Source organism: Passer domesticus, chromosome 25 (assembly GCF_036417665.1).
Source record: "Passer domesticus isolate bPasDom1 chromosome 25, bPasDom1.hap1, whole genome shotgun sequence".
In the NCBI taxonomy this organism is placed as follows: domain Eukaryota; kingdom Metazoa; phylum Chordata; class Aves; order Passeriformes; family Passeridae; genus Passer; species Passer domesticus.
In genome coordinates, this window is record NC_087498.1 from 6,438,771 (window position 1) to 6,459,637 (window position 20,867).

The window sequence follows — 20,867 nt, forward strand, 5'->3', positions numbered from 1 at the left end:
GATGCCTTCCCCTCACAGCACCCCTGTCCAGCTGCTGGTCACACTGGCGTGCTTTTAGATATTCTGAGTGCAACATCACCGTGTTATTAAGGCTGAAAATCACTGGATTCTCCAGCAAATGCGTCTCCCGCTGTGGGACTGCCAATGTGCCCCATCCTGCTGAGTCACCAGGATGCTTTCCTTGGAAAGAAGCAATTGGCAGTTTCCAGACTGACTTCTGTGACCTGCTCGATATTTGTTGTTTCCGTTATGTTGAGCACAGCGTGGAAAGAATGGTCTGACAAATAAACACGTTCCTGCAGGAATGCTCCCTGAAACAATGCCGTGTTAAAGACTGTTTTCCAAGAAAGAGGCTCCATTTCCCCCTATTCACCCTCCCAGACAGACCCATGTAGAGTTTTCTCCTTATCTGCGAGGCTGATGTTCCTCTTCACAAGGTTGCCTGGCACAAGGCCTGGGGATGCAGATGTTGCAGAGTGAGTCAGAACAATGCCAATAAACAGCCATTTCAGGTGCCAGCAGCTCTGCCCTTCTCTTCCCATCCCTCTGGGGGTCCTGCTTGGATGTTCATGCTTTCCCTGCCTCCCCATCTCACCCAGAGTTACCCCTGGGTGTCAGGCACTCACCTTCCCTGGACACAGCTTCAGGTGAAGCACTGTAGCACGCTGCCATGATAAACAGTGATTTAAAAATCAGTAACACAAGAATTAGTCTTAAGTTATGTTATTTTAGTTAATTTCTCATGCAAGTGCTTAGCACTGAAAAAGCCTTTCTAAGTTTCATCTTTCATCTATGTTGCCGAGCCCCAGAGGAGGTAGGATGGAGCCAGGGATATTTCTTTGTGAAAGAATGACATGTTGGTTGCACTTAAGCCAGAACAGAAGTAAATTAAACATCTAGATCATAAAAGTACCAGAGGATGTTTTAAACCTGGCTCTTTGCAGCACTGCATTAGTAGACCGTAGAGCCTGACTGTGTAATGAGTAATATATTAATTTATAATTAGCATAGTACAGTGAAGCTCAGCAAATAGCTCTGTGCACTCTGGATAATTCATCAACAGAAGAAGTGGTTCTTAATGGTTTCCAAGGTTTGTATGTCCCCTGTAATTGGGAAGTTCAGCATTTATTGTTGTTTCTTTGAAGGGATAATTTGATTGCAACCACACATCTTTATTCCCTGTCTGTTTCTGCTGGAGTGCAGAGGAGCCTTTGGAGTGTTGCTGCTCTGGGTATGTCTGTGACCTCTCTGCAGGTGAGTACATCAGTGTTTTGCAGAGCAGACCACCTGGATTTGGTGCAGATTCTCAGAGGGTTTTGCTCTTTTCCTCCTGCAAAAGGGAGGGGGGAAGGGGGCACATTAACCTCCTTGAGTCACTTGGCTTTTCCCCCTCTGCAGCTTTAAAATCTTCCATACAATTTTCATATCTCCCACAGGATCTTCATTCACAATTCTTCTCTCAAAGTATTCAGGAGCCTCCTGGTCTCATTTAATATTACCTGACAGTAGAAATACAGAAGAAGAATAATAAATGTATAACAGGAACACTCACTGGAATTTATGGAGCCTTTGGGGAACTTACTTTTCAATTTGGAAGATCAGGCACACATTCCAGAGGATGCAGGGAACAGGACTTCTCCCTGCTTTTGCAGCAGTGCCCGGGGAGAGATCCTCTCCCTGGATGGCTGTTTTGAAGGCTGGGAATCTGCGCTGAAATCCCCTGTTGTCAGCAAAACCTTTTGAAAAGGGAACAAAATCCTCGGAGGCGGGTACTCGGTGCTGAGACAGCCTGGAGGCACTGGGGGCTCATCAGATGAAGGGAATAAATAAACTTGAATCTTAATTCAGTGATCCACTGAAAACAGAGTGTGATAAATCTTCCCCAGGAATAAAATGTCAGGAGTTCTGCTTTTCCCAGCTTTAATAAAATAATTTGTACCCTTCTGCCTACTAGCAGCTGCAGATAAGTTGATTACCCTGAGCATTTCAATTCTTCTGACATGTCCATCTGCCTTTCCAGAACCATTTGCCCTTAACCCCTCTTGTACCCCAAGCTCCAATCCATGAGTTTTCTTCCTGAAAAAGAAAAAAAAAGAAAAAAAGAAAAAAAAAAAAGCTGGTTGCTCACCTGGAAGGTACAGAAGGATTCCAGGCGTGTGACAGATTGCTTACATGGGAGCAGGATTTATCACAGAGGATACATCAGGAAATGTTGCTAGGGTTTTCTGGGCAGTTCCTTTCCAAACTTGGCTTGTTATGGGTACTGGAAACTTGTGTCCCCTCATCCAGTAACGTACTGGGCTCCCTGAGGAGTCACAGCCAGGGAAGAGAGCAAGGCTGAAGGCTTGGACACTCAACGAGAAGTCAGGATGATGATGAGCAGGAATTTCTGTGTTCTCTTCCAGCTGAATTTAAATTAAAGCAGTTTTACTGAAGTCTTAATTCCTCCCTGAATTTAAATGCTGTGATCTGGAAAGCAACAAGTTTATATTTCTGTATCATTACATCAATAAAGAGCTAGAGTTTTGTAGACTTCCTTATTAAATAATCTGGCCTAATTTAATTGGAATTTGGCTGGTGTGGAAAATAGCTCTGATTTAATTTGCTCTTGATCGTTCCACTAAAACTTTGTGATCTGAAAGTAGTATGTTTGTATTTACTTATCACAGTGCTAGAGACCTGCATTGGCAGGCTCTCCATCAAATTACCTGATGAATATAAACAGCAGATTTAATTTAGTTTCATATTGATTTTTGTCATTATATTAAAACCCTCTGATCTGAAGAATGAGATGCTTGTATTTCCTTAATATCTTATTACTGGGGTTTGGTTTAATCTTGTAGAGCTTTTCCTTTTTCTTTTGAGTAACCAAGTCTAACTAATTGGAATTTAACGTATGGCAGTTTTGACTCTGTAAAGGGGGAAATGAACTCAGTTTCCTAGGACAAAATAGCAAAGTACCCTAATCTTGTCAGGGGCTGGGTGCTCTCCCCTGGATACCTGTGTGCCCTTTGGGGTTGTGGGTCCCCAGGAGCGGGTGGGTCACCCCAGGGCATCTGCCTTGCCATCTGTCTGGTGCCAGTGGTGCTAGCGTGGCACTGACTCACAGCAGTGCCCTTTCCAGGGGCTGCTTTCTGGGGAAGGGAGAGGGCGTGCACAGAGGCTTTGGGATCCCATGGAAAGCAAATGCTGGGAGACTTGCAAACTGCCCACACTGAGTTGTCTGAAGAGCTGCTGCTCACCTGTAACTCAGCTGGGAAATGATTCCACGCTTCCAGCTGAGCGGGGAGTGGACAGTCCAGGGGTAAGCAGTGAGCTGGCTTTGGAAACAGAAGGCTTTCATCGATTGCAAGTAGGTTTGAGCAAAGCAACGAAAATGAGTGCCTGGAACTCCAGCCTCTCATCTCAGCTGTGCTGAGGTTGCAGGTCTAATTCTTGACAACAATGGTGAAAATTCAACCTTTGCCCTGGCTGTTTGTTGGTGTTTTAAAGCCTCTTGCTGCCTGCTGCAAGAGGAGTCAAGCCAGCTCTGCCCTGGAGGCACCAGGAGAGGTTTTCTGGACAAGCCCGGAACTGCCATGGGGAAAAAACTGGCCCAGGCTGGTGTTGTGGTCCCAGGTGTTGGAATTCCCTGTGTCAGGGAGAGTCTCCTGCAGAGCTCGATCCAGGCTGGTGGTGCTATTTCAGTTCCAGGAAAGCTGTTTTGGTGGTTTGACACACACTTTGAGGAGAAGAGGGCTGCAGAAGTCCATCTGTCTGCCTGTCCATCCCCACACCATTCCACATCCCTCTGTGCTCGCGGACCCATCACACCTTTTTTGGCAGGGAAAATTAGGTTTTGGGTAAATTAGTTCTGACCAGGTTCATCCTTTGAGGAGGAGAATGCCAGGGCCAGCAATGAGGCTGGCTGTCTGTCCGTCCATCCCCTCACCACTCCACATCCCTCGGAGCTCGCGGGGCCATCACCCCCCTGATGGTTTTTTTAGGGATGCGGAGGGTGGGGAAAGGTGTCGCGCGCGTCAGTAATTTTCCCGGCGAATTCCCTCTGCCTGTTCCTCCTCCCCGACAGCCTTGACGGGCACCGGGGCTGACCGGGGCGGGGCAGCGCCCCGGCGGGCAGGGAGCGCTCGGTGCGCAGCCGGTGCCGGTGCCAGCCCGGATCGCGGGGCCGGTCCCGGTCCCCGGGCGGCAGCAGGCGGTGCCGGTGCCGGTGCCAGCCCGGATCGCGGGGCCGGTCCCGGTCCCCGGGCGGCAGCAGGCGGTGCCGGTGCCGGTGCCGGTGCCAGCCCGGATCGCGGGGCCGGTCCCGGTCCCGGGGCGGCAGCAGGCGGTGCCGGTGCCGGTGCCGGTGCCAGCCCGGATCGCGGGGCCGGTCCCCGGTTCCCGGTCCCGGGGCGGCAGCAGGCGGTGCCGGTGCCGGTGCCGGTGCCAGCCCGGATCGCGGGGCCGGTCCCGGTCCCCGGGCGGCAGCAGCCGGTGCCGGTGCCAGCCCGGATCGCGGGGCCGGTCCCCGGTTCCCGGTCCCCGGGCGGCAGCAGGCGGCGCTGCGCCCCTGCGCTCCGGCACCGGCCCCGCCGGGCTCCGCTCGCTCCGCGCCCTCCGCCCAGCCCAGCCCGCGATGCCCGCGGCCCCCGGCGGCGGCTGCGGCCCGCGGAGGCGCCGCTGACCCGGCGGAGCGCAGCGGCCCCGGCCATGGGCAGCGTCGGCCCCCGGCCGCACCGAGGCCACCGGCAGGTACGAGCGGAAAGTTTGGCGGGGGGGAACGAGACGGCGGCGCCGGGGCCGCTCCGAGGGGACGCTGGGTCCCCACGAGGGCCGGGGAGCCGCCGGGACCGGAGTGCCAGCGAGCACCGGAGTGCCGGTGCGGGGCTCCGCCGTGGGGTCCAGCGCTCCCCGCCGCTCCCCGCGTGTCCCGGTCCCTGCCGCCCGCCGGGGCTCCCGGGGCCGGTGCGGGGCTCGGCAGGGCCCCTGCCGTGAGTTTACCGGGGCCTCCGGCAGCAGCGGCGGGCACGGGCCCCGCGGGGGTTCGGAGCCGCTGGGGCCCTGTCCGGCCACGGCTCGGGCAGCGGGCTCCTCACGGATGCTGCTTTGCCAGCGCTGCGAAGCTACTCGCCTTTCTGGGAGGCAAAGCCAAGGATGCTCCTTTGCTCTGGAAGGGGCCACAGATCCCAGCTGCTGCTGCCTTCAGCACAGGCTGTCCCTGCGGCCAGAGCCGTGAGCAGGACAGGATGGGATGCGGGGCTTTGATCTTCCTCTGCTGCCTCCCTCTCTGCTGTAGCCCCTCCAGCCAGGATGGCTTTGCCTCTGGCCAGCGCCAGGCTGCGGTAGGGCAGTGGCACGGGGAGCCAGCTCGAGGGGCACAGGATGGGCACGGGATGGGCAGGGGTCAGACGGCCCCATCGCCACGGGCAGGGGCTCGGTGGCTCAGAGGAGAGCGTGAGCTGTACCAGTCCCATTCTGGAGTCAGGAGTTTGTCCATGCTGCGGGGGCCCAGGCAGGGAAGCAGCAGTCTCCTGCTCCTGCTCCTCAGCCATCCATCCCTTTTGCTGCAGGGAGAGGCCTGGGGGGCAGTTCATTAGCCTCATCAGCACTGTGGGGCACTGGGCTCTGCAGACCCTGGCTGGAGGGGCGCAGTTCCACGTGTGGCTTTAATGGAGGAGGAGGAACAGGTCCGCAGCTCCTGTGAGGGTTGTTGTCTGGGAGGGCAGCAGGGAGCTGTTCTGTGTTGTGTCTGTGCTGAGAACCTCGATGAAGCTCCCACGTGGATGGTGGCCCATGCCCACATGTGCCTACAGGGGGGACATGGACCCTCACAGAGGAACCATCATCTCTTGACACTCTGGTTGCATCTGAGATTGATAGTCTGAGAGATTGGGGAATTTGACAGTTCCTTCAGGTCCCAGCTCAGACCCAAAAGGCAAAAGCAGATAAAAAATGTTAGTGAAAAAATCCACAAAATTCCAAACGGCACATAACAGAATGGAGAATACCAAGATTTTCAATCAAAATTAAGTGTTTTGACATGCCAGAACACCACTCTTCATTTCACTGACATTCCAGGCTGAAAAATCTCAAGTTAGACCAAACATTTGTAGTTGTAATCTCACGACACTGGAGGTTGATAACTATCAAACCAGCAGTTTCTGTGGAGCTGTGTTTTCTAATGGGAGTTTGGCATGGGTGGGAGCTCTGAGTGCCTCTGCTCCCCTGAGCTACACGTGCTCTCCTGGCCACCAGCGTGGCTCCTGCTCAGCTCAGTGGATTCCCTTTGGAGTGTGGCATGGACAGTGTGGATTGCATTATTGATAACACTGTAATTTATTTATGCTTCCTTGGCTATAGCAAACAGCTCAGCCTTTCTGAGCTAAATATACTTTGTACTGGGAGCGTGTTGCTGTGCTCTGCGGGTGGAGTGGCCAGTGGAGTGCTTGGGTTTTGGTCCAGCTGAGGGGTTTAGGAATGTCTCCTGGACACTCACATGGCCTGGAGGGTCCCAGGGGCATGAGCTGGGGATGGGCTCCTCCAGAAGGACTCAGGTGTGTGCTGTGGGCTCAGGCCTGGTGCCTGGGAGCTGGGCTGTGCTCCCTGCATGCAGCAGGAGCTGCAGCTGCCAGGAAAGCAGGGTCTCCTGATGGGGACCTGCCTGCTCTGGCGGAAGGCACATGGGAGGTTCCTCAGCACTGGGGACTCACTGTTGCAAAAACTGCACTGGCATTGTGTGCTGTCCTCACATCTGGGCTGCTAGATGTGCCCCGTCGCGGGGCAGGACAGCTGTGTGCCTGTGGGACACGGCTCCTGTGTACAGCGTGGCTGGGCAGGGCTGGCCCCACGCCCTGGGCACACACTGCCTCTGTAGTCAGGTGAAACACTGAGCAGCTCCGAGAGAGCTCTTTGCTTTGTCATTGAGCAAATGGTGCATGCTTGAAGCTGACATCAGTATTTACACCGTGGGCTGTCAGGTCTGAAAAGGGGCTCCAGCAGTACCAGCTGTTGTGTGATCCCCCTGTGAGAAGCCTCATGCAGAGCACATTGTGCCAGAACATCAGAGACCACCCAAATATGGGTTTACGGGAGAGAGTCTTACAGTCCCACCACATCACCTCGAGGAGCAATGGTTTTCTGGCATGTTGAGCCATACTGGATTCTGTCTGGAGCAGGAGCAGCCCCTCATCCCCCAGTGGGCAGGGATGGAGTCAGGACAGCAAGGGGGATGCTGCCAGCCACTCTTCAGTCTGCTCCTGGCCGAGCTGACCATCCCACAGCATTCATGAGAACGATTTCCTTACCTCTATTTTCTTTTTTAGCATAAAATATGTGGTTTTGTCAATATACCTTTGGTTTCTTCCTGCGCAAATGTCAACACTTTTGATGACATTTTATGATTTTTGTTTTCCAGATGGGAGAATCAAAGTGCAAAATATCACTTTAAATCACCAATTCAGAATGAAGCATTTTTCATTTTGAAATGCCAGTTTAAAACAGGAAAATTCATTTTTAAATGCTTCTAAACAAGAAATGCCCTTTTTACCACTTCAAATCACTTCATTTTGATTAAAAATGTCAGCATATTTTGTTCTGGCTCTTCATTAGAGGAGTCTGTGGTTTCACTGTCTCATGGTCCAGAGCAGATAGAAATTTCAAACATGGCTGGAAACTGAAGATTTCTTCTCTGAGAGGTATGGGTTTGTCCAGTGCACTGCTGGAATTTTGTACTGCCCATGGAGGGGACTGTGGGTGCAAGGTTGGCACAGGGCAGGGCTACCCCTGGCCCCTGCTGCTGGTCCTGGCAGCACTCCCCACCCTCAGTGCCATCACCCCTTGTCTTTGTGGTGACTTGGTAGTAAGTCATGATCCAGCACTGAAATTTTATGGGGCACATAGTTGTTTGCTGGAGCTGGTTAGACCCCAGCAGGTGATAGTGGAGGCTGGGAGGTCACCATGTCACCTGGCAGCTGCCCAGCAGTGACATCGCTGCTGGTGCCACTGCCTGAGGAGTGCCAGGGCTGTTCCCATCTGAAGGGCTGTAAATAGTGAGGAGAACACATTTAAAGGGTGCAGCAGTAAAACACAAAACCTTCTGGGACTTGCATTTTTCCCTAGGGGCTTCAGGTGATGTAAAACTTGGCTTCTTCCCAGCATGTGCTGCATGGAGTGGGAGTGGTGCCAGTGTGGTGCCAAGAGAGATTCTCGGTGTGCCCAGGGGTAGCCCATGCACTTTTGAGTGTGTGGTTGCAGGAATTTGGTGTCTGTGCTGGAAGGAGGAGCAGCCCCAGAAGAAGGTGACGTGCTGGGAGGGCAGAGTGCAGGTCCTGGCACTGCCATGGGCTCTGTGTATCCGACTGGCAGCCAGCTGCCCCGTTCCTGCTTCCTGTGGGGTGCTGGCCCCAGGACACCCAGCGGGATCAGCCCATCCTCCTGTTTGGCAGCAGGTGGTTTGCAAATGCCAGGCCTTGGGCATCACTGCAAGGGTCCTCAGTGACACAGGGACAATAGCAGCACGTAACCACGCACAGAAAAGGCAGAACCTGAAATGACTCGCTGCTGGTCTGCTCTGGCTCTTCCCACACACACTGGCTGTGCATTTAGTGTTTGTCATCTGCTTTAATGACCTGCTCTAAAGGACCTGATTTTGTGCTCTCAGCATAAAAATCAGGAGCAGCTCTGCAGGTCCTGCTGTTCAAAGGGGTGGGCAGGGTGATGGGCTGAGCTCCTGGAGAAGTTTCAGTGGTGCAATGGACACATGCACCTGAGAGTGTGTGTCCTGAAATGGGGCTGGTGAAATTGCCAGGTGTCCCCAGCCACTCCCAGGGACACAGTGGCTCACACTGTTGGCAGGTATCACTGCCCATGTCCTTCTTTCTCCTTTCAGATGTGCTGATGTCTGCTCCTTGGAAAGACCTGACCCGCCTGAGGTTGGCAGATGCACAGATGTGACCGTGAATCACCAGTAAAAGGTAACCATCACTCGCCTGTTCTCCTGCTCGTGGGGTCTCTTTCTGTCCTGCTGAGATGGCCTGTGCTGCTGCTGAAGTCTGAGGTCATCCGAGGGTGGTGGGTGAATCCCTTCATCTCCCAGGGCCATGTCCCCACAGCCAGACACCCCAGTCCTCACAACGTTCAGGAGTCATGGCACTGCGTGCAGGAGCACTGGTGGGTGGATCTGCACCTCCCAGCCCTCCTCAGTCCCTCCTCCTCCACATATCTCTTCTTGTTTTCGGTAGAATGAGTGAGAGAGATTTACAGAGCCTGAGCAAATGGGTTTTCGTGCTCAGTCTCTGCCTTTCCACGCTGTGGGGACGACTGACGCTGGCCTCCACGCATCACCACAGAAGCCATTCAGGTAGGGGAGCAAGATCCCTGCTGCATGTCTCACATGCCTGTGCAATCATCTGGGTCCCCATGATCGTGGCAGTACTTTGGGGTCTTCATGGGATGCCTGAGGTGGGGGTTTTGTGGGGATGAGCTGCTTGGTGAAGTTCTGTCTCCCGTTTCTTGGTGGGGGCAGGAGGAGTTTCAGGCTGTGGTGCACACCAGGAGCAGGCGGGCATCTCTCTGGGTTCCAAGTGCTGACAGCCCCAGGGAGCTCAGTGTCCAGCCCTTTTTCTGGGGTCTGAGCAGCAAGGATGGATGTGCTAAATGTGTGGGGCAGCATCCAGCAAACAGATACCAAGAGGCACAACGCAGTGCCACGGTGACAGCTGTTGGATTGGCATTTGGAGTGTCCACGCGTGCAGGAAACTCCTGGACTGCTCCTTCATGGGGAGGAACATGCAGCCATAGGAGCTGCTGCTTGGAGTTAGAAGTTGTGAATACTCATTATGGGGCATTTAGAACCAGTGGCTTGGTGAGCTGGGATGGTCTGAGGAGTTAAAGAAGAGAATTTCTTCATGTCTGTAGCAAAATCTGAGACACGTATAATGATCCATACATAGATCTGATACGTCTGTGTGAACCTATTGTTGTGGTAATTCCTGCTCTGTGGGCAGTGGATGTAAATCTTTCCACCCAAGTTGCTATGAGTATCACAAACCCCCCTTGTTATGTGATGGACACTCTCCACTCCACTCTCCACTTATTAGAAACTTATTATTGACTTATTATTGACTTATTATAGACTTATCATTGTATTGCTCTGGTTGCAAAGATCATCTAGGAAGACGGAACGAGTGTAAAGTGATGTAGAACTGAAAGTCTTGGTGGAAAACATCGTTGTGGCTCTGAGATGTTCATTTGTTATTCCCAGCTGTGAATTTGAGATTTCCTCTCTGAGCATTGGAATGCTGCTTTGTGGCATGGATGTGATTTTTTGGAGGGGTTATGTGAACCCATGGTTGAAGTTTGTGTCCAGACAAGAGAAGCATCTGAGAAGTTGTGCTCAGCCCTTTGTGGCCATCCTCCCTTGCAGAGGAGCCTGATGGGCCAGGGTGGGACCAGAGCTGTGGGCTCCTTGGAGCAAGGTGGGAGGACACATGGGGAGGGGGATGCTGGTGATGCTGGTGTTGCTGGTGATGCTGGTGTTGCTGGTGTTGTTGGTGTTGCTGGCAGAGCTGTGCACCTGGCAGCACAGGTGAGCACTTGGATCTCAGGGAACCTGCTGTCTGCATCACATGCCTCTGCTTGGAAAGGGCACTCACGGGTTAATTTGAAACCATTCATGCTCTTGATTGACCCCACACCTAACCCTGTCCTATTTCTGTCATTTTTGGCTGACAGTTAAAGCAGTTCTAATCCTGTAATCCCCTCCTGCGTTGCTTAAAACCAAACACATCTTCCAGAGTGAGTCCCTCAGCCAGCCAGTCAGCAGCTACTGCCTTTCCCTTCTCCTAACCCTGGGTGCCCCATCCTTGGAGGTGTCCAAGGCAAGGTAGGACAGGGCTCTAAGCAACCTGGTCTAGTGGAAGGTGGTCCTGGCAGGCAGTGGAGCAGGATGAGCTTTAAGCTTCTTTTCAACCTAAACCATTCTGTGATTTGAACTGGGAGAAAACTCTTTGCTTTTTTCCTGGATGACTTGAAGTGCTCACTGAACCTGCCCAGTCCCAGTGCCAGAGAGCCCTGCTCCTCCATGGTATCAGTTTGCAGGGAGCTGCTTCTTTGGGGAAGAATTCCACCTGGGATTAATAAAGCAGCAACTTGCTGAGGTTTGAGGTGCAGATGCCCAGGTGTACTGGTAGGTGTGAATTATGTATAAATCTCACTTGCCCATGAGCAGCCAGGCTCGTGGATTCATGTGCCAGCAGGCCCAGAGTCAGGGATTTTTTGCTCTCACACACTTATGCACAGCAGACCAAGCTGTGTGATTTTTATTCAGGAAAATGTGATCCACAGAAAAGAGGGCAGACCAGGAGCAAACACTTAAAAGTTTGGCTCTGCTCTATGTCTGTCTGAACACAGTTTCTCTCTGCCCATCCTGCCTTCCTGATATTGTAAGAACTTCCTGTGACTGCCTCATCTCTTGGGCTGGGTTTCCATGGTCTCAAAACAAGAATTCTTTTTCTACTTGTTGAGTTCATGGGCTTTTCTCTCCTGTTGTCTGCCCTGTTGTTGCTGCATTTGGGACAGTTTTCGGTGAAGGTTATGTTTGAAACATAATGCTGCATAATAATGCTGCTTTCATAATGCTCATTCTCAGTGGCAGTGACATTTGTGTCCAAGGAAGCTGCAGCTCTGTTTCTGTGTGGAGTTGAACAGGGATAACCTTGTCACTGATGCCTGAGACCCCCCCAGAGTCAGAGATGCTGAGGGACAGATACATCCAGAGCTTTCATCCCATTAAAGAATTGTTATTCATCCCATAAAGAATTATTCACAGGTATAACCACCTAAAAATGATCAGTAGCAGAGGAAGGTCTTTAATTGTGACCTCAAACTTAAAACTTTCTTGGAGAGTCCACATGCAAACCCTCTGTTTGCTGTCCAGGGACACATCTGACTGTGGCATCCAGGTCTTATAATAGAATTATAGAATAGCTCGAGTTGGAAGAGATCCCCAAGGATCATTAAGTCCAACTCCTGGCCCTGCACACGAATCATACCATGTGCCTGAGGTCCCTAGTGCCCACCCAGCAAAGCACTGCTTCCTGCAGAATTTGGATTTGGATTTAAGGAGCCACATGAATCAAGCACAGTCATTAGGAAACAGAATAGGAGGCTCCTTGGTGAAGAATGATTCACCAGCAGTTTAACGCCCTGTGTAACATGGTGAGGTCTTCATGATGAACAGGGCTGCAAGGTCTGCATCCAACTCCCACCAAGGTGGCCCCAGCACCTCCTAAAGCTGATAATCAAAGGGCTGTCTTTGTGCTCATCACTCAACCTGAAACAGAAGAAAAAAGCGTTTAAGTCAGCTGGAATTTTTTCTTTTGGGAAACGAGGTTCTCTTGGCATTGCCTGACACTTACATGCATCCAACTTCTCCACATTTGTAGCTCTCCACCAGCAAGCATTATTTCACACTGAACATGTGGGGTTGTGCCCACGCTCCCTGAGATACTCAAAGTGTGTCATTTCGGGTTATGCCATAAAAACCCCATGTTCTGCTGCTCATTTAAAGGTCAATAGAGTAGGACAGCATTTTTATTTTATTTTTGCATGCAGGATTCAAAAGCTGTTTGCTCTTACAATTCTTCATGGTTCCACGAGATAAGCCGTGTCTTTTAAAAAAGGGTTCCAGTGGGGAAATACCAGTTAAACGGGAGGGAGAAGCATGCCAGAAGCTCTGGAACTTCTCCCAGGCTCTCGGGAGGTTTCCTGCTGTCGGTGTTAAACACACCATCCATCTGATGTGCATTTTGTTCCAAGTTTCCTGCTGCTCAGCAAAAGGAGCAGCAGCTGCAGGGAGCTCTGGAGCCGCTACTCGCCCTGCACGTGGGCTCAGCCCCTCTGCTCGCCCTTCCCAGGCGTGGGGCATGAAAACTCCGTGTGGCAGGAGCCCCTGGGAGCCCCTGGTGTGGCAGGAGCCCCTTGCCACCACGCTCGGCTAGCTGCAGTAAGGCAGAGGGAGTCAAATTTCTCTTTATCTCTGAGCTGCACCTTTCCCAGCAAATTAAAAGGGCTTTGACACGTTAGCAAACTGCTATTGCATGGTTGTAATGACCGATTTCTCAGCTCTGCCTGGCTCTCCCTCGGCTGAACCTTTTGAAATGAGCTGAAAATGAGCAGCCGGAGAGCAGGACTGCAGGGGAGCAGAGGGGTTGCCTGGGCAGCCCTCCCGGGAAGAGCTCTGCTAATGAAGCTTTTCTGAAAATGAGTCAGAACACTGAGACTTGAGGGTGTAAAATTCCCTGGTGAGGTGCAGGGGGTGGAAGAGTGACTCCTTGTGGTCCTGGACCACAGTGTGAGAGGAATGTGGGCTCAAGCCAAGGATCTCTACTTCTTCCTCAGATTATTTGAAAAATCCCATAAAGAAAGGGCAAAACAATCATGTTTGTTCTGCAAAGAGTTGCTTTCCTTTTCACTTTCACCAAAGTCTACCATTTCTGTATACAAAAAGAACGGAATTTATTATTAAAGCTGAATTACTATGGCATTTCAAAGAGAGGATAAAATTTGTGGCCAGAGATATTATTACAAAATATTCCATATAATAATGGTGTAATTATTATGGACAGAAATGAAAGTAAGGGCTCATTAAAAGAAAATGACCATGAAATAGCAATAAATGAAGCAAATTAAGGTCCCAGTGATTGCACAGCCCGTGCTGCCCGTGTGCACAGGGTGTGTCCCGAGCAGCTCCTCACATCCTCAAGGATGCTCTTTGCCTCCCAGCCGGCACTGGAAGCTGGTGGAGCCGTGCCCGGCTGCCACAAGCCAGGCGTTTGCACTTGGAAGAGCATTTCCGAGCAGGGATGTGAAAAAAAATATGTGCAAGGCAAAGGGATTTCCCCCCGCGGTGGGGGAGAGATCCCATTCCCCTCAGCTTTCCTTGGAGAGGGAAGTGGCTGCGTTCCAAAAGCTGGGCAGCGTTTGTTGGTGAGGCTGGGGACCTGCAGGGGCACTGGCTGTGACACAGGGCAGCTGCCCTGGCTTGGTGACACTGGAGGGGATGGCATCCAGGATGCTCCAGCAGTGAGGCAGAGCTGGAGCTGTGGCAGCGTGGGTAGGGTGAGGCCAGTGCAGGGTGGGTCGGAGCAGCTGCTGGAGCCTCGTGTGCTGGGAGAGGGCTGGCTGGGGGCTCACAGGCTCCTGCAGCAGCACACACCATCCTGCAGAGCCCTGCCTGGCCTGCTTGCACCTCCTTCCAAGCCTTTCCTCCTGGGGGCTCGTGCCTGCACCCCCGTGTGGGAGGTGTCCTGAGCCAAGGGCATGGAGCAGCCAGGAATGCCCTGATGCCTGCTTACCTGTGTGCATTTTGGGATGCCACCCTGCAGGAGTGCAGCTTCCCTGTCCTCTACCCAGCTTGGCTCCTGTTTGCTAGGGAATAAAAGCCCGTTCTGGTGGCCCACGGGACCCAGGATGTGCCCACGTGTGGCTCTGCTCTGCTCCTCCGGTGCTCATTAAGCAGGACCTGCAGGGATCTCTGGGGTCATGGGAATGAGGTCTCTCAGCCCTTTTTGGCTGATTTATATTGTGCTTGTGTGGGCCATTACGCAGCACTGATTTGAGATGCCGACCAGCTCTAAACTCTGATCCCAGAGGTGATCAGCCAACACGGTAGTTTTCTACTTTCCTTAATATTTTAATGGCACTGGGAGGGGGAGCCGCAGAGCAGCTTGAATTGCTGATGAACAGTGTGACATTTCTGTGCCACTGCAGGGTGGAAACGCCATCCTGATCCTTCTTCTCCAGGCAGAGGGTGGGTGATGGCGAGGTGGAGGCGCTGACTGTAGCTGTGGTCAGAAGTGATGGTGCTCTGCTTGAAGCCAAAAGCAGCACAAAGCACCATCCCCTCTTGCAGCAAAGTGCATCTCATTATCAGCTGCAATTAGCTAATGTGCTCGTTAGTTTCAATGAAGCTCTTGGCTTGGCTGTGGCATGGAGGGTACGATGGGTGTGAGGGCTGATAGGAGCAAGAGCTCAGATATGAGAGGTGTGGAGCAGGAATCATTTTTGGTACAGGTGGGCTGGGAAGGTGCTGTGCCCAGACACCAGCTGGGCTGGGAAGGTGCTGTGCCCAGACACCAGCTGTGTGCCACCAGCAGCCCAGGGTGATTCCAGAGCCAGGGCAGTGCTGCACACACCGGGCTCTCCGGGTGCCCTGGTCACAGCTCACACAGCAGCGCTGCCCTGGGCAGTGGGCAGAGGGGCTGAGCTCCGGGCTCTCACGGGGCTGTCTCTCCTGCAGTGCACGTGGAGCCCGGCACGTGCGAGGTCATCGCCGCTCACCGGTGCTGCAACAGGAACAAGATCGAGGAGCGCTCCCAGACGGTGAAGTGCTCCTGCTTCCCAGGGCAGGTGGCAGGGACAACGCGGGCAGCTCCCTCCTGCGTGGACGGTGAGGACCCCGCGGTGCAACCCCTTCCTTTTCAATCCCTGACCTCATCCTCACGGGTTAAACAGCTGTGGGGTCTCCGTGTGCCTGGCATTAACAGAGGAGACCTGCCCTGGATCCTGCAGCAGAGCAGTGGGGAAGGGGGCACGTTTTGGGGACACTCTCTCATTGGGCACTGACTCAGTCGGTGTGGCTGTGATACTGCACTGTGCAGCCCTGGGCTGTGTGCTCTGGGGAGTTACTGGGGTTCCAGCATCACTGTGCTGGGGTCGGGTCTGCAGCCCCGATCCCTGCACGTCTCCTCACCCTGAGGAGCACCAAGCGTACAAACTGTATGTTTCATTGAATGCCATCATGTGCCATGACCAAGGAGCCATCAGGAGCACTGCCAGCCCCTGCCAGCATGGTACTGAGTTGCTTGACAGCCAGTGGCCTGTGACTGCAGTTCTGTGCAACACCAAATAATGCCAGAATGAATTGTCAGGGAAGGTTCTTGTTGTCTCCAGCTGCTCAGGTCATATTGTTCCCAAATAGAAGAGAGCCCACTCTGGCTCCCAAACTGGAGCCATGAATCACAAGACCCTAACAGAGCAGAGTGCTAGGAGACAATCCCTTTCTCTCTGAGTGGAGCCTGAAGCAGGTTCCTGAGCAGCACTGCTCTCCCTGGGAGCAAGGACATTGGGCCTTTTTTTCCTTGGGCAGAGGGAAGGCAGGGTGTTCTGGAGGCAGGTGGAGCAGTTGGGTCAGGCGAGGCCAGGCAGGTGAGGAGCAGCTCCTTGTCCAGGCCCCTGGATGTGAGCTGTGCTGCAGAGAGGGGCTGTGTGTCCTGGTGTCACCCAAAGGCGGGCAGAGCTGCTCCCCCACACCCTGTGCTGCAGCCGGGGCGCTGATCCCTCCTCTCCCCCAGCCTCCATCGTGCTGCAGAAGTGGTGGTGCCAGATGGAGCCGTGTCTGGACGGGGAGGAATGCAAAGTGCTGCCTGACCTCTCGGGATGGAGCTGCAGCAGTGGCAACAAAGTGAAGACCACCAAGGTACGTCCCTGTCAGGCGATGGGGGAGCCCAGGTGTGCCTTCCCCAGCCTGGGGCAAGCAGGAAAACCCAGTTCTGTGGGGAAGGAGAGAGCTCCAGCTCCTTCAGGGCACACACTGCTTGATAAGGACCCACTGAGGCAGAGCAGAGGGTCTGGGCTGTGCACACCAGAACACAGCAGAAGGTCTGGGCTGTGCACACCAGAACAGAGCAGAAGGTCTGGGCTGTGCACCCCAGAACAGAGCAGAGGGTCTGGGCTGTGCACCCCAAAACAGAGCAGAGGGTCTGGGCTGTGCACACCACAACAGAGCAGAGGGTCTGGGCTGTGCACACCAGAACACAGCAGAAGGTCTGGGCTGTGCACACCAGAACACAGCAGAAGGTCTGGGCTGTGCACACCAGAACAGAGCAGAGGTCTGGGCTGTGCACTTGTCACTGGTGCTGGAGGGGCTGGCAGACACACCACAGCCCTGAGTAGATCCCGGAGCTTTTCCAATTGATCATTCTTGCTGGAAGGCTTGGTGTTGAATGGCTCAACCCCTGAGCAGACATCCTGGGTGTGTCTGTGTAACATCCCAGGGCTCCCAGGATGTCCAGCTCCCCAGCACCACCCGCTGCTCCGGGGTCACAGGCTGCCCTTCCCAGCCCCGTGACACAGCCCTGAATCTGTCCCTGTTCTCTGGCTGAGGCAATCATTTGTGACAGAGCACTACACGATTATTATTTTCATGGCTTGCTGAATGCCCCAAAGAACAAGGTGTAATTAAAATTTTATCAAACTCATTAGTAATTACATATATGCCATGGTTAATCCGTTGCATAATTTTGTAATCATTGTTCATACTGTTGAGTGTAATTATTCCTTATGCTTTCGTTTTCCTCGCCCCACATCCCCCACCACAAAATTATGGTATTAAGCAATGTCAGGATTTTTTTCATTGCTGCTATTATTTTTGTGCACAGAAAGCACTTTCATGCTGAAGTGTTTTTATGGACATCCAAAAAGGTTCCTCCAACCCTGAGCATCCATCACTGACCAGTAACTACAGGATTACATTGAGCTGGCTGTCTTTTTCCCCTCTTAGTGTTTGGTTGGTTGGTTTCCCGCAGCAGCTAACTTAGCACAAAACCTCTGCTCTGGCTTCTCTGTCTTGAATTCTCATTGGGACCATTGCCATCTGGAATGGGAGTAGGACCCAGGAGCTTCTGCTCTCCTGCCTCATCCAGCAGACCCCTCCATGGCCAACCTCCTTCTGGGTGCTGTGCCCTCCTTAGGGAGGTGACACTTTGGGAACACAGACCTGTGTTTTCAAGAGGACTTCTGGTAACTTTGGATGACTTTAGTGACTTTGGAATGGTGCCAAAGGGCTGGATTTGCATCTCAGTCCCCTGTGCAGACAGACCTCAGTGGGAGCTGCAGCCAGAGCACAAAAATTACAAACCATCCTTAAGGTGACGTTTGGAACGGCCACTCCATTAAATGAAAGTAAAGAGCCAATCTTATTTACACCTCTTGAGGCTGTTTGGTGATAATTCATGGATGGGAATCAGCTGGATGCATTGGATAATTTCTCCTCTCCTCCACAGGTCACTCGATAGCCTCTGTGGCTGAGCAGCCTTGCCCGGTGCTCCCGTGAGCAGCAGGAGGTGGCCCAGTGCCTGCAGAGGGGGGATGCTCCAGGGCTGCCATGCTGCACTGCCAGCAGGACTGTGAGCTGCTGGATCAGAGCATCCACTGCACCCCAGCTTCCCTGGAGGCTGCAGGCAGCGATCCCAGTGCAGCTGCCAGAATCCCATCGCTCCACGGTTTCCTCCTTTTCTGTGGACACATCCACCAACCAAGAAATGGGCTCGTTTTCTAATCCTGAATAAAATACTCCCACTGTGTAAGAGCTGTTGACAGTGCAGAGACAGACAGGCAGCAGGCCCCCAAAATGGGCTTTAATCTGAATGGCTGAAGTCATTGCTGTGGGTTGCCTTTCCCTGCCTCCCGAGATGCTGAATCCAAGTTGCATTGGAATCGGGAAGTCAGTGGTTATGTGAAGCCCTTCCCCTTGTGGCTCCTGCTCCTGGGGTTCCTAGGAGCAGCTGCTGAGCTCCAGCCTGATCCTGAGTCACTGGGGGCTGCTCTGCCCTCGGAGTCTGGGCTTTCCCTGCCCCAGGCAGCAGATGTGGCAGTGCAGTCAGAGGGTGTCTGACACCCTGTTGGCTCCCAGGGATGGTGAGATGTCTCCATGGTGCATGCTGCTGGTTTCTCCTTTCTCAGTAATTGCATTAATCAGGTTGCAAATTTAATGTTTTGCACCATGCAAATCCCAGGCACTGAGTTTCTGCTTGTGTTTGCAATTGAATTTCAGACTCGTGTGAGGCGATCCCTCTGTCTGCAGCTCTGGGGTGTCTGGGGCATCAGACAGGGCCTCAGACTAAGCTAGATTTTGTTGTAGTAATCCAAAATAAAGAGAAATATACCACCTCCTGGCCCTGAGCTCATGACCTTCTCCAGGACACACCGTTTTCTGTGGTGTGGCAACTCAAGGTTGGGGAGAATTTGAGCGCTGTGCCCCCGACGTCAGAGGTGCTTGGGACCCTGGGGCTGTGGGACCAGCACCTCCAGCCCTGCTCTGTGCCTGCTCTGGGACCCCGCAGGGGGTGTGCTGGTGCAGGAGGGGCTGGAGATGGTGTGAGGACCACGGCAGTGAGGGGGTCACTGGTGTGTTTGCTGCCACTGCCTCCTGCCCTGGCGCCCACCACAGGACTCATTATTGAGACATTTTTGTAATGGGGTATGTAATACCCTCTCCAGATGTGATGTAAATACCAGACTGTGAAATAATAAATTCATTTTAATCTCTGAAAAAGGTCTTTTCACTCAGCAGCAAAGGGAGGCTCTGGGAGTGCTTCTCATGCTGCTGAATCCAAGGTGAAGGGGCTGGGGACTCTGCCCTGGCCATTCCAGTCCCAACCAGCTTGTGCAGTGATAGCTTTGGAGGAGAGCTGAAAGCCTGTTGTGGCCAACAGAGGCTGAGTAGCTCAGAGTAATCCTAAAGAAAAGTGCATTAATTTGTACAGGATGCTTTGCTGAGAGCTTCTCTTCTCCTGCTGCTTCACCTTTGTGTGGCAGCTCCCACTGCTGCAGTGCCATGTCCCCAAAGATGCTCCCCCTACCAAAGGCCAGACTGTGATTTTAAGGTTCCCATCTGGAGTCCTGTGCCCTCTGAGAACCTAGGCTATCTAATGCAGACAGGGAATCTGTTTGTTATTTCCAGCAGGAAACACCAGGCTGTAGATAGGAACATCCCTGCTTGGCTGAGCATTTTCATGGTTGGCTCATAATGTGAAGGATCCACTCTGCAGAAGTGTTGAGCTTGACACCTACATTGATATAAAAACATTTTATTGTCTGCATAATAGGCACCCTTGAAGCTTATTTTTCACTTACTGCAGCACACAGTTTAGTGAGGAAATAGCCCCTTGGTGTCTCTGCTGAGTGCTGACCTCGCTGCTATCACACCATCAGAGTACACAAATACTGCAAATTGCTGCTCCTCTCCTGGCAGGTAAATGTGTTCCTAAGGAAAACACTGCAGCCTGCAGGACTGCTGGTGTTACCTCTGACTCCTGAGCAGCCAGGGAAGGATGCTGCTGCCACAGCTTCTGGCCCCCTGCCCTTCTTCCACTCACTGTATTTCCAATGCTTTCCTTTGGCCAAGCAGACAAGCAGTCCTAGCAGGAGCAGTAAACCAAGGAAGAGGTGATGGTGATGGGAGCATCTCTGGGCTGAGACAAGGACTTTGATGCCCTGTCCCTTCAGTGCCTCAGTGGGACAATGCCACCTGCACGGCCCCAGTGACCTCGGGCACCCTGATCCCCTCTCTCTGCCTGTGCCCACTGCTGGTCCCTGAAGGACACATCAACCCCTGCAGCTGCACCAGCAGCTTGGGCACTCCAGGGCCCCAGACCCACCCTGCCCCAGTCCCCATCTTGGTGGGGAAGTTTGTGCCAAGTTCTGTCTTGGCACATCTGGGCAGTTCCTGGCTGGGAGCTTGCACAGACAGGATTTGAAGTTGCCCAAGGGGTGATTAGTCAGAGGAAACTGTCACAGTTAACGTAGTTTCAATATCATCTCCCTGGGTATTATAATTACACCCCATTCAATTAGTCTTCAGGGAAAAAAAGTCTTTTGTATTAAGATTTGGTGGAGAATTATTAGAGAGTGAATTAAAAGACAAGGATTCCATTTTACCTACAAATACTAAAAGCATAATGCATAAAATACCCCCAAATTACAAGCTGACTAAATGTAGAGCTGTGCTAGGAGGTGAAATGAAAGGTAAAATGAAACCCTTTGAGCAGTACAAGTTGCAGTATTATCAAAGAAATAAGATGGAAACATAATTAACCACCCAGCAT

The 20,867-nt window shown here is 52.7% G+C and overlaps 1 protein-coding gene across 1 annotated transcript; it reads left to right on the forward strand.

Annotated features, from left to right (window-relative positions):
- The first annotated feature begins 4,395 nt into the window (after positions 1 to 4,395).
- On the forward strand, positions 4,396 to 19,324 carry TAFA3 (TAFA chemokine like family member 3). The gene is made up of 6 exons (XM_064399030.1): positions 4,396 to 4,734; positions 8,870 to 8,954; positions 9,222 to 9,340; positions 15,281 to 15,430; positions 16,335 to 16,459; positions 18,045 to 19,324. The coding sequence occupies exons 3-6, from the start codon at positions 9,223 to 9,225 to the stop codon at positions 18,054 to 18,056; spliced, it is 405 nt and encodes a 134-aa protein (XP_064255100.1). The 5' UTR covers positions 4,396 to 4,734; positions 8,870 to 8,954; position 9,222; the 3' UTR covers positions 18,057 to 19,324.
- Positions 19,325 to 20,867: the final 1,543 nt, after the last annotated feature.

Bases quoted from the DNA above. Each gene is read 5' to 3' on its own strand.
- TAFA3 (XM_064399030.1), top strand. From the start codon at position 9,223: ATGAGTGAGAGAGATTTACAGAGCCTGAGCAAATGGGTTTTCGTGCTC. The intron at 9,341-15,280 runs GTAGGGGAGCAA...TCTCTCCTGCAG, and splicing joins TCACCACAGAAGCCATTCAG to TGCACGTGGAGCCCGGCACG. The intron at 15,431-16,334 runs GTGAGGACCCCG...CCTCTCCCCCAG, and splicing joins AGCTCCCTCCTGCGTGGACG to CCTCCATCGTGCTGCAGAAG.